At 48.5% G+C, this 13,310-nt stretch overlaps 1 protein-coding gene across 1 annotated transcript in view; it reads left to right on the top strand.

The window, feature by feature from the left end:
- AGPAT2 (1-acylglycerol-3-phosphate O-acyltransferase 2) overlaps positions 1-13,310 on the top strand; it is a 32,319-nt gene extending 19,009 nt beyond the window's left edge. The window contains exons 3-7 of the mRNA XM_083485367.1: positions 2,255-2,388; positions 4,768-4,943; positions 5,987-6,082; positions 7,899-7,971; positions 8,595-13,310. Coding sequence (XP_083341493.1) covers positions 2,255-2,388; positions 4,768-4,943; positions 5,987-6,082; positions 7,899-7,971; positions 8,595-8,761 — 646 coding nt within the window. The 3' untranslated portion in view covers positions 8,762-13,310. The remainder of the gene's footprint in view (positions 1-2,254; positions 2,389-4,767; positions 4,944-5,986; positions 6,083-7,898; positions 7,972-8,594) is intronic.

Below are 13,310 nucleotides of genomic sequence, written 5' to 3'. Positions count from 1 at the left end.
TGTTTTGTTTTTATGCTGTCCTTTTATATTTTTTGTTGGGGAGGTCAGTCTGGATGATGCCCCAAGTCCTTTCTGATTCTGGGGTCCCGTGCCCAGTGAGGGTTAGCATCTAATGGAGGAGGTTGCTGAACAGGTCAGACAAGTTTCTTCGTAAGAACTTAGCTCAGAGGTTTTCAACCTTTTTGTGTCCATGGCTCCCTTGACCAACTACATTCTTTCTGCGGCTCCCCTGTGGGGAAACATGCTCTGAGCCTCAGAAGCCGTTATGCCACCCCTTGCCGGCAGCCCCTCACCCCCTTTTGAACACCCTCCCTTGTGTTCACTTGGCTTCCTCTCCTTTCCCCCCTTCTTGGGAGTCTTCTGGGCAGCAGCTGCAGCCGCCTCAGTCTCAGAACCGCCAAAGGAGACTTGGCAACTGTGAATGTGAGGCTTGCACCTTACTCACCTTGGGTGGCAGCAGTGGGCACCACTGGGCCTGCCTGCTAAGCCTCCCACTTGTCCGCCCATTCCCAACATCCAGGGCTGACAGGCTGGCTGGCTGGGCTCCCTCACCCACTTCCTTGCTTACTCCGAGGCAGCCTCAGCTCCTGGCCAGCCCCAGAGGCCCCATTCACTTGTGGAGCTTATAGCCAGGGCTGCTGCAGCAAGCAGCCACACAAGTCTTTGGGAGGCAGAGGTGCAAGAGGGCATCAGAGGAGGAAGGGGAGGAAAGAGGGACAGAGGCCAGTGTTGCCCGCGGCACCCCTGACCATCATTCAAGGCACCCCAGGGTGCCATGGCACACTGGTTGAAAATCCTTGCCTTTGCTGGCCACATACACATTCTCATCAGCACCCCCAAAGAATAAGCCAGGTTGCAAGAACTACAACTAAGCGATGGGGCTCTCCAGACTAATGGGGGGTGAGCTTTCCTCCACCCCTTTCACCTACTTGCAAGGGGGAAACAAGAGCCAGAGAGGTGTGTTATGAGCTGAGCTGGAAGCAGCCTGGAAGCTGGAGACACAGAGACCTGCTTGCTCTGTGCTGGATCCAAAGCTATGACTAATGGAAAAGCAAGATTTGTTGGTGCAATCATCATCATCATCATTATTATTATTATTATTATTATTATTATTATTAGTACACCACCCACTCTGGGTGGCTTCCAACAAAGATTAAAAACACATAAAAATGACACACATTAAAAACTTCCCTGAACAGGGCTGCCTTCAGATGTCTTCTAAATGTCAGGTAGTTGTTTATCTCTTTGACATCTGATGGGAGGGTGTTCCACAGGGCAGTGCCATTACCGAGAAGGCCCTCTGCCTGGTTCCCTGTAGCTTTGCTTCTCGCAGTGAGGGAACCGCCAGAAGGCCTTCGGCGCTGGACCACAGCGTCTGGGCAGAACAATGGGGGTGGAGACGCTCCTTCAGGTATACTGGGCCGAGGCCGTTTAGGGCTTTAAAGGTCAACACCAACACTTTGAATTGTGCTTGGAAACATACTGAGAGCCAATGTAGGTCTTTCAAGACCGTTGTTATGTGGTCTCGGCGGCCCCCACCCCCAGTCACCAGTCTAGCTGCCGCATTCTGAATTAGTTGTAGTTTCCGGGTCACCTTCAAAGGTAGCCCCACATAGAGTGCATTGCAGTAGTCCAAGCGGGAGATAACTAGAGCATGCACCACTCTGGCAAGAAAGTCTGCAGGCAGGTAGGGTCTCAGCCTGCGTACCAGATGGAGCTGGTAGACATCTGCCCTGGATACAGAATTGACAAGTGCCTCCATGTACAGCTGTGAGTCCAAAATGACTCCCAGGCTGCACACCTGGTCCTTCAGGGGCACAGTTACCCCATTCAGGACCAGGGAGTCTCCCACACCTGCCCGCCCCCTATACCCCAAGAACAGTACTTCTGTCTTGTCAGGATTCAACCTCAATCTGTTAGCCGCCATCCATCCTCCAACCACCTCCACTCACACAGGACCATCACCGCCTTCACTGGTTCTGGTAATGCTATGAGCCCCTTCATCCTATGCTCAGGTTGTGAATATGTGTAAAAAGAATTACATATCCTGAAGACACCGCAGCGTCCACTGACCTTCATTCCAAGGAAACCAAACCCAGGGTCAAGCACTTGGAATCCCTGGAGTCTCCCACTATTTGGCGATTGGGGTGGCATTTAACGATTTTTTCCTCAAGTAGCCAGTCGCTTTTCATGTGATTTTATTTGTTTAAAATGCTCCCGTTACCTGACCTCTCATTTCCTCTCCTGCCTACAGGATCATCAAAAATGTTGTCCGGAGCTTCAAGTACTTATATGGGCTGAGGTTTGACAAGAAGGGCCTAGAGCACTTCGAGGTCGAGGGGCCCTGCGTCATCGTTTCGAACCATCAAAGCATCTTGGACATGATAGGTGAGAATAGCCAGAAGAAGCTTCCCCTTGACCCAGCACTCAAAACTGGTTCACGTGATGATGACATTTTCCCAGAGTAGAACAGAAATACAGAATATAAAATGCAACATAATTTGTATAAACATGAACAGCTAAGTGAGGCAGCAGTAACTAAACAACAACAACAACAACCAGTGCTCACCTAGCCCAGAATATAAAATACAGTTCATTGCACAGGCTGCCTGAAACATGGTATTCAGAGCCTTTTTTAAAGAGTTGTTTGTGGTGATGTTCAAGAGGTTAACAGGCAACGAATAGCAATGAACTACAAAGCTGTGGAACCACCACTAAAAAGGCACCCTCTCTCTAGAATCCCCACCAATTTCACTACCCAAAGGCAGAGGGCAAATGACTAGGGCCAACATTTCCAATCTTTAATGTGCAGGCAGGTTGAAATGGGTACAAATGGCCTTCCAAATACCGTATTTTTCGCTCTATAACACACATCCGACCATAACACACACGTAGTTTTTAGAGGAGGAAAACAAGAAAAAAAATATTCTAAACGAAACCGTGGATGTATGATTTTTGTGGTTCATGCTGTGGCCACAGACATGTGATCTGACAGTGAGTTTGGAGTAGCCCAATGCAAAAATCCTGAGGATCCATGTGGATCCATGCTTTGTAACCACGTTTTAAGTGGGGAGGGAAGGAAAAGCACTCAAGGGACAAGGAACACGCATGGGGTGTGTGGAGAAGGATGCTTCTAATAATGCAGAAGAGGGGTATAAGGAGAGAAGGCTCCTCTCCTCTCCCGCTTTGCTCCTTTAAAGAAGCAGGCTCTCTGTCCCTCTCTCCTCCCCACTCAGCAGCTCTTCTCCCGCTTTGCTGTTTCAAAGAGAGCCACGGAGGAGGGAAGGAAAGGGAACCATGGATCCTCTGCTCACGACTGCAGCAGATCCCCCCCCCCCCCGCCACCCGTAGGCATTCCCTCCATAACACGCACAGACATTTCCCCTTACTTTCTAGGAGGAAAAAAGTGAGTGTTATAGTGCAAAAAAATACGGTAATTGTTGTCCCAAAGCATTTTGGGCTTTAAAGAATTACACACACAGAAAAACCACAGTGCTTTGAAGTGGGCACCTAAGCACACCAACCAGCAATACAATGGAGATGATAAAGGCATTTTGAAGTCTGGTGGCTGCCTTTAAAACCATCTGAAGTCTCTGAGCCATCTATAAGGGCAGCCCCATGCAGTGCTCGTTACAGAAGTTAAGCCTAGATCTAATTAGAACACAGATGGCTGCAGCTAGGTCCACTGTAAGACATTTTAAAAAATATATATTACTTGACTGAACATCTGTTGGCTGCTCAAGCACAGATGTCTTGAGGGCTGCATTCTATTAGAAACCCATAAAGGGGTCGCATGCTGGTGGGGGGTGGAGCCATAGACTAGGACCTGAGTGTTACAGCAGATGTGACTCTTAACCTTTTGTCCAGTGAATCCTGCGAAAGTTGGAAGTTTCGACAAAAGGACACCCTGCACATCTCTCCATCTTCTAAATTTAGATCAGGGGTTGGCAACCTAAGGCCCATGGGCCGGTAGCAGCCCACAGGGCTTGTCTAACAGACCCATGGCAACCCCTGCCACCCCCAGCCCACTCTTACTGGCACAGCACAGGGACTGACTTCTGGGTTGATGGCGCCTGTGTGCATGTGCACAGGGGCTCCTCTGACCTGGATGCGCACCAGAAATAGTGTGTGTGCATGGGCACTCCCCTGACCCAGAAGAGCGCACGTGCACACACACTCCAGCCCATCCTCCGGCGTACAGAACATGGACCGGCCCATCCTCTGGTAACCTTGCCAACCCCTGGTTTAGATCCTATCAAAGCATCAACATAGTTTTGAAAGAGGTGCAAGGTTTATCCTGTTTGTTTGTTTGTTTGTTTGTTTGCTTGCTTGCTTGCTTGTTGTTACCTGCCCTTCACCCCAAGGCCCCAGGACGAGTTACAAAATTAAAACAGTTTAAAACAACATACAACCATAAAAATGAAGTGGGTCCTTATGCAGGAAGAGGACCCTCTGTGTTAACCTCAGCACCCAAGATGGTCTGTAGGGAAGGAGGGGGTCTTTCAGGTATTTAGATCCTGAGTTGTTTTAGGTCTTTGAACACTAAAGTGAGCACCTTGAATTGGGCCCAGAAATGAACTGGTGATTGGTAACTCTCTCACCAGCCCTGTAAGGTAGGTCAGGCACCAGCGTGGTCTTCTCTGTCCAAATCTAACACTCCTGCCCTGTGTTGCCGCAATGGGGACTCCCTGATAAGGGAAAGGGAGAGGATCCGTATTGGACCACAGAGCAGAACTCAGCATCCCGCCTGCTCTCCTATCCCTTTAGGCTTGATGGAGATCCTCCCAGAACGCTGCGTCCAGATCGCGAAGCGGGAGCTCCTCTACTTTGGCACTGTGGGCCTCATCATGTACCTGGGTGGTGTCATCTTCATCAACCGGAAGAGAACCAGCAACGCCAAGTCCGTGATGGCCGGAGTGGGCCAAGCCATGATGAAAGACAATGTGAGTTGCAGGCAGGAGGCGGGTTGCAAATATGTTTGCATGTGCACGCACTTGAGAATTGCACTGCGGCATTTCATCTCCAGTAGTTTTATCCAGTGGTTTTATCCTAAAATGCCACTGATCAACTCAATGAAACCTGCAAAGTATTACCTGTGTATATCAGTCACTTGTGAGGAGGACAGTTATCCTTTATTTCATTGTATTTAAACTGTGGCATCTTAAACTCAAGCGTTGGGTCCCAGGTGGCGTCATGCAATGAGCACATGCAATGACACACAGGGTGGTCCTTCTGACTAGGTAAAGGTAAAGGTACCCCTGCCCATACGGGCCAGTCGTGTCCGACTCTGGGGTTGCACGCCCATCTCGCTTAAGAGGCCGGGGGACAGCGCTGTCCTTCTGACTATTCTTCATTTATTCTTTTGTGGCTATCCCTCTCCCCCCCCAAGGAGCTCAAGATGGCGTACATGGTTCCCCCTTCTGCTCATTTAATCTCCACAACGACCCTGTGAGGGAGGCTAGGCTGAGAGGCAGTGACTGGCAGCCAAAGTACCTCCAGTGAGCTTCACTGCCAAGTGAGGAGTTGAACCCTGGCGCCTCCCAGGTCCTAGCCCACATTTAATCCCCGCAGCAGCCCTGTGAGGTAGATTAGACCGAGAGACAATAACTGGCCCAACGTCACACCCAGTGAGCTTCATGGCCTTTGAACCATGGTCTCACAGGTGCTAGCCTGACACTCTAACCACACTCGCTTTATAGGACATCATCTCAGTAATGCTAACAACAATCCTGCAGGGTGGGCCAGAATTATTTCTTGCCTCCCATCTTGTAGCAGATGGTAGGCAGAGGGATCTTACTCTCTTAAGACAAAGTGAAGTGAATTCATAGGAGACACAAGGTTTGAACCAAAGCTCTGAGAAGCTGAAGTCCTTCTAAGCATCATGGCAGAGTGGGGGTTTGAACCCTGGCCTCTCAGGTCATGATCTAGCACTCTAACCACTAGGACACACTGTCGGACTTTGAGAGTTGTATGTGTCTTTCTACAGGTCAAGGTGTGGATCTACCCAGAGGGTACCAGGAATGGGAACGGGGAGTTGCTGCCATTCAAGAAGGGAGCTTTTCATCTTGCCATTCAGACACAGGTAACCAACGGATTTGTTCATGCAAAGCATGCACAGTGGTTAGAGACCCCACCCCATCTTTATTCAGCATTTTGTACTTGTTTAAGGGGTGGTTACAAGCAAACAGAGACTCATCCTGATTTGCTTGTGTTTAGTATTTACATACCTTCCCATTAATCATTAGTTTACCACACTTTAAAGGTAAAGGGACCCCTGACCGTTAGGTCCAGTCACAGACAACTCTGGGGTTGCGGCGCTCATCTCACTTTACTGGCTAAGGGAGCTGACATTTGTCCGCAATCAGTTCTTCTGGGTCATGTGGCATCATGACTAAGCCACTTCTGGCGCAACGGAACACTGAAACCAGAGCAGCGCATGGAAATGCCATTTACCTTTCCGCCAGAGCGGTACCTGTTTATCTACTTTCACTTTTTGGTGTGCTTTTGAACTGCTAGGTTGGCAGGAGTTGGGACAGAGCAATGAGAGCTCATCCCGTCTTCGGGATTCGAACCACCAACCTTCCAATCAGCAAGCCATAGGCTCAGTGGTTTAGACCACAGTGACACCCTTAAACCCCCTTTAAAGCACTAAACCCCCTTTCATTGCATGAAATTTGGAAGGCAATGGAAGAGAGTGCGCCTTTGTGGGTGAAGTCAAACTTTTGGAGGGTTACAGTGCGGGCTGTGGTTGTAGAGACCGATGCAGGAGAGACATGTTTCGTTGCAGCATGTTGTTGCAACAACATGGTTGTTATGCTGCAGGTGCAGCGTAGCATTTCTTCTCTGTGGTCATCCCAGCAGTCATTTCTCTGCTGGTCACTGATATGGATGCACAACTTGTCTGTCTCTAGGCACTGCTGTCATCTGCATGGGATTCCGACACGGTGGGATTAATGTTGCCAGCCTTCATGCCATGTTTGTAGACATCTTTGTAATGTGGAGTTGGTCTGCCTGCAGGCCTGGTGCCTGAAGCCAGCTCCCCAAGAGAGCATGCCTTTGGGGCTCCTCAAGGACGTGCATGAACCAAATGTTCCAGTACATGCAGTGGAATCACCCCCATGAAATAGTGACAGACAGAGGCCAGCCCATTATATGAAGCCCAAAAGAAGGTCCTAAGTGCAGCAGTCCTCCTCTGCCGTTATTCCTCAGCAACAGAGGTAGACTGCCTCTGAGCATGGAGGCTCCATTTTCAGCTATCATGCTTCCTGCAATTGGATCAGGCCAATAGCTCATTTAATCCAGCATCCTGTTCTCAGAGTGGCCAACCAGATGGCTATATGGGAAACACACAAGCAGGACAAGCAACAACAACTCACACCTCCAACAGTTTCCAGCAACTGTTATGCAGAAGCATTGCTGCCCCCAACTGTGGAAATGAAGCATAGCCTTTATGGCTGCTAGTGCCCTTCCATGGCCCTCTCCTCCAGTCATTTGTCTAATCCTCTCTTAAAGGCATCTGTGCTGATGACATTGCTGCCACTTCCATAGTGTAACTCTTTGTGCACTTTGTGAAGAAGGACTTTCTTTTCTCATTCAGTTTTATTGGATGTTCTCTCATTCAGAGGGAGTGAGGAATAGCTTTTCTCTATCCACTTTCTCCACGCCTGGCATCATTTTGTAAACTTCTATCATGTCGCCTCTTACTTGCTTTTAATTGCACTGCTGTTGCATCAGTGTCACCTTGCAGAAGATACCCATTGCAAAATCTGTGAACCCAGAGGGATCCTAGGGCCAAAAGTGGGGTATAAATCCTTTTTTAATATGCATGCAGTAGCAACAACAGCAGATCTCGTTGAGGTCAGTTGCTAACCATCCTCCATGCCTTCTCTTGTCTCCAGGTCCCAGTAATTCCTGTGGTGTATTCCTCCTTCTTATCATTTTACAATTCGGAGAAGAATCTCTTTACATCAGGTATGGTAGTGGCTGGTCTGCAAACTGTCCTCTTCCCAGACCCTGTGCATTATTTTTAAAAGGAGAGGTCTGCCTGGTGGTCTGGACCCTTGCACAAAATAGCCAATATTCCAAAGCCCTTTCAGGGTTAATTCAGGGGGGTTGCTATCACTGGAGGCTGCCTCATTGACAGGGACTTCTTGGTGTTGGCTCCCCGTTTGTGTAATGCCCTCCCTGGCAAGGTGTGTCTGTATCTCTCACTACTGATTTCCAGGAAGAATGTTTAAACATTCCCAGTTATCCAGACACTTGATGGCGTTTTTTAATGTGGCAGCACCTGCACATTGGAACTCCCCGCCTGTTGACATCAGACAGGCACCTTTGCAGTACTCTTTTCGGCACCTGCTAAAAACATTTTGATTGGACAAGTTTGCCCAGATGTTTAGAAAGTTGCTGCCATTTTTAAGCTGGTTTTAGTGTATTATTATCTTAACTATTTGGAAGTCTTAAATTATTGTTTTTTTCTCATCGATAATTTAGTTATTTTATCTTTTTTAGCAACCTCTTTGTTGTTGTTTTTTACAGTCAAGTGATGTATAAATTTGGCAAAATAAATACATAAATGATTTATTTACCCTCACCAGGCAAAATCCAGGTCGAAGTCTTGCCCCCCATCCCAACCCAGGGTCTGACTGCCATGGACGTTGACGACCTCACCAACAGATGTTACAGCAGCATGAGGGCAACCTTCCTCAGGCTGTCGGGGAGGCCCAGTGATGTCAACGGAGAGGCATCCAGCCTTGCACAGTGACAACTTTTTGAAGGCCCCGGTGCCCTTTCGAAACTACCTGTTGCCAAAAACGAAACTTCGTGGTGATTCTTCTTTGCTTAGGACGAAGGGGGAAAGTTTGCAAACTCTTCCTCAAAGTCCTAGGGAAAGGGAGATGGGGAAGGGAACGCCTCTGCATATATCTATCGTTATCATTCCTGTTCTCGTCTTCAGCTTCCCTTCCCCCAGACCAGCCACCACCAACGCACAGATTAAACTCTCCAACTTGTTGCTGTGACCCTTCGGAGTTTTGGGGGAAAGCCCCTTTGACTGTCCAAAATCCAGGCAGAAATGTGTTCATTTTTCTCTCCCTCTCTCCTCTACTTACTTGAAAGGGGTTGGATCTCACGTGTTCAGCCCTTCCCTATGTTCTAGGGGTATTGCTCCTTCAGCCATGCCCCATCTCCATGGGGCTCTATGGGGCTCTAGGTCCCACCTCCCCCCATCCCTTTGGAGGTTGAGAACAGTGTTAACAACTTTGCCTCAAGTTTGTATAACTGGACAGGGAATTATGAAATGATGTCTCTCAATACTGTGGAGGTTTTTCATTGCTTGGGGTATGTGTTTTCCACACACACATTCCTTAGACACGCAATTTCTCCCTTCCTGAATATCAGTGTACTTCCAACAGTCTGGGGCCCACTTCTCATTGGGTGGGAGCAATGTCCCGAAATGGGCTTCTGTACAGAAACAAGCAGTAATAACGGGAGGTGCTGGCTTTTTATCATTTTAATCATATGTACTTTAGGGGATTTAGGTGCAGAGTTCCAGGATGGGTTGGAGGGGGAACCCCACCAAGGATGGTCTCTGTGAAACTCCAAGGATGGAGGGTCTCCATTGGAGCTGCAAAAACAGGCGACCTTAGCTTGTCCTTTTGTGTTGGTTCTGTTTTATGTTGTGGGTGGAGGGGAATGTCTCTGGGAAAGGGGTATTGGAGGTGGGAGAGCTTTGGGCTTCAAATTCCAGAGTTTCTGTTAACTTGGAAAGTCATCCTTGCTTTTTAACAGGGTTGGGGGACTCTGGATGTTGTCAGATTTCCATCTGCTCTAACCACAGTGATGGATGCTGAGAATTGTAGTCTCGTCAACATCTGAACAGCTACAGATGTTAGCCTTCCATGAGGTCAGGCCAAAGGCCCATCATTACGATGGGAAGCAAGTGACATCTCCCCATCTTGTTGGGAGCTGTGGATGTCAAATGGATGTACGTGTCAGGGGAGTTTGGTAGCCAGAATGAAGCTCAAACTCACTCAAAGAGCAGGGTAGCATTTTCTTAAACATTTGGCTAAGTTCCCTGCACTGCCTGCCTTCTTTTGTTTAAAGGAAGGGAAACACTCCCAGTAAATTGCAATTGCAGGTGGATCCTGCAAAAATCTCGCAGTTGCATTTTGCTTCAGGGGTGTGATCCCACAGCCAGCTTCTGTTGGCCAGGATCTTGTGATCTTGTGTAGGGCGATACTTCCAAAGGATTTGTTCCATTCTGTTTTTAGGGCACAATCTGGGCAAGCTCCACTATGCAGGTAGCTAACCCTGCTCACGCACCAGAGATACTTGGGGCTTCCCATCAGCCAGCATGACCAGAGGTCAAAGACAACAATGATGGGAGTTCCACTCCAGCAAAATCTGGAGGGCCACAGCTGTTATTCGGCACTTCTTTCATACATAAGAAATGCCCACGAACTAGACTTGTTGTTGTTCTTTGGGGAGGGGGCCTTGTCACGTGAGTGTGTCCCTCTGGCCTGAGTTTGTGGCCTGCTTAGTTCACCATCTCTGGGCACAAATCATCAGTTTGGGTGTCATCATAGGGGACAGGTGTGTGGTGAACTGGACTGGCTCGTCAGATGGGCAGGGATTGCTCAAGGTCATGCTATGTTTTAATGTTCTTAGACGGCAAGTTGGGGAATTTTTGGCCACTGTTTTTGTTGAAAGGGCTGTGTGTGCGCAGATTCGCTCTGATTCCTAAAAGACCAGCTGCTCTTCAAGAGTGCCTGTAACAGGTGCGCCACCTTGGAGCAGATGTATTTTCTCCAAATGAAAAAATAAAATAAAATCATATTGTTAATAGCTATAGGATTTGAGAAACTGCAAAATCTCCCCAAGCACTTGAGTGCTTCTCTTTCAGCTGGGGAAAAACCCAAAGCATTAAGTGTGGGACACAAGATCTGTAGACAGGTTGGCAGTGCGGGGGGGGGGGGGGGGCTTTTGCTCCTGTTTACATGGTGACTGGTGGAGGACTTCCTTCTGCACCATGAAGCCAACCTCCATGTTTCAGACTTCAAACACTTATTATCATCATCTCTGAAACTTGCCCACCTTGACTGAGAGCTGATGGGAGATGGCATCCCAACACCATCCAGAGGGTACCCGCCCCCATCCAGGCTGAGGGGGGTACCCTTCTCTATCTGGGTGTCATCAGCCAGGACACAGTACCACCCTCCCACCCAAATACAACCCTGGGAATAATAATGGGTTTTTGCTTAAAAGAAGGCACACACACACTTTCCGAAGTTCTTTGTGTAAAGGGTGTCCTCAGCATGGACTTGAAGGGCCATCAGCAGGTCCTGATCCATGCTCAACCCTCTCTTCAGAGCAAGTGGGGCTTATCTCAGTTGCCCTCTTGTTCCACATCTAAGGCAGGAATGCACTCAGGGAAAATAAGCCCATAGGCCCTTGAGCAGAGCTGCCCCCTCACTCCAAGAACGGAAGGAGGCTTGAAAGCCAAATTGCTTCCGGGGTGTGTTTGTTTTACAAGACTTGTTCTAGTTTTACAAACATGTTTGCACAAAGGCAAGTTAGGCAAAAGCGTCCAGCTCAGGCAAAGTTTCTGTCTGGCCTGCTTTTTTGGCTCTCAGTTCCAAGTGATAATTTTGTTTCCAAGCCGCAAATAGGATGTGGCCATGGTCTCTCTCTTGCTTAGCGGCAGGTGAGCTCTGGAGTCTTCATCTCTGTGGCTGGGCATGGGCAGGGCTGTGTGGCACAGGGCACCCAGTTGCTGAAACTGCAAAACCCAGCAGATTCTCTGCAGCCTGCCTGCCTTTCAAAACAGCTGTGCCAGTTTCCACCAAGTTTGATTAATAACTCCACTCACGCTGGAGGAATAAGGAAAACTACTTCCACCTGCTTGCACCTTCCAGGTGTTGCTGGACTCTCAGCCCCCATCACCCTCTCTGGCTATGCCCATGGGACCAACGGCACTTCAGAGTTCAACTCTGATATTCCAGAGGGTGCCAAGTTGGGGAAGGCTGCAAGTAAGTCACACCCCTTGAAAGCATATTTGGGTGGGAGGAAATAAAGGGCTGTATCCAGCATTAGTCCTAGACCAACTGAACAAACTTGATTTTCCATGGCTGTAGTTGGATAAAGCCTAGAGGTTTTCTGTTTCAAGTTAGGAGTGTGAGGTAAGATTAAAGACACAGGACCCCCCCCCCCAACTTGGGCAGCTGAGATGCTTTGGCACAGATGATGCAGTCCGCAAACTGGTACCCTTCAGATGCTGTTTGTTTCCCCAACTCCCATGAGCCCTTCCCAGACTCCCATGGCAAATGTTCTGCAGTGGTGATTGGAGTTGCTGTTGAACACCTGGAGGGTACCATGTTGATGAGCAGCTGATGTGGCCAAAGCTTCATAGTCCATTCTGAGGGCTTTCTAGCCATGGGTCAGAGTGGTTTTCTATCTTCCCCACTGTTTTTCCACGGAAAACCCACTCTATACTAGCTTCTATAGGAAATAACCATAAAGGTGTTGTCCTTTCCAGTAGCTTGATAACTTGTCCACACTATATAAACTACTTATACAGTCGTGCCTTGGTTGACGGAACGCCTTACGGCTCAAACATTTTGGCTCCCAAACTCCGCAAACCCAGAAGTGAATGTTCTGGTTTGTGAATGTTCTTTGGAACCCGAACGCCCGACGGGGCTTCCACGACTTCCGATTGAGCGCAGGAAGCTCCTGCAGCCAATCGGAAGCCTCATCTTGGTTTTTTAACGTTTTCGGAAGTTGAACAGACTTCTGGAACAGATTCTATTCATCAACCAAGGTACAACTGTACTGTACCATGATTCAAAAGTCAAAGAAAACCAAATTGCTGTTTGCTGCATAAGGAGTGGGTTTTCCAGAGGGAAAGTAGCAAGACAAATCAAAGTGTGGGTCAGATCCATGTGTTTATGTACAGGAAGTGGCCAGGGATGGGGGGGGGCTGCTACCCTCTGACCACTTGTGTTAGGAAAACAAGATTAGGGACTAGCTGCTTGTTCCAGGCCAAACTGTTGCACTTCCAGGCTAAATATATTTTTTCCAGCGATCATTATGGGGGGTGTTAATGGGGACCTCCTTGGACTGTGCAATCCGGGACACCGTGTTTGACCCTGGCTGCAGGACTGGGGCTGCGTTCATGCACAGATCCTCTACATGGGGGACAGGGAAAGAAATAAATGCCTCTAGCAATCAGTGACTGCATGCTGTTGGTGTTTGACGTTTTGAGGGGGGGAAATGTGTGGTCTGATTTTTATAAAGCACAATTTATTTAAAGAGAA

The sequence above is a fragment of the Podarcis liolepis genome (assembly GCF_965112155.1).
Source record: "Podarcis liolepis genome assembly, chromosome: Z".
NCBI classification, from domain to species: domain Eukaryota; kingdom Metazoa; phylum Chordata; class Lepidosauria; order Squamata; family Lacertidae; genus Podarcis; species Podarcis liolepis.
This window is presented reverse-complemented; position numbering and strand designations above follow the sequence as displayed.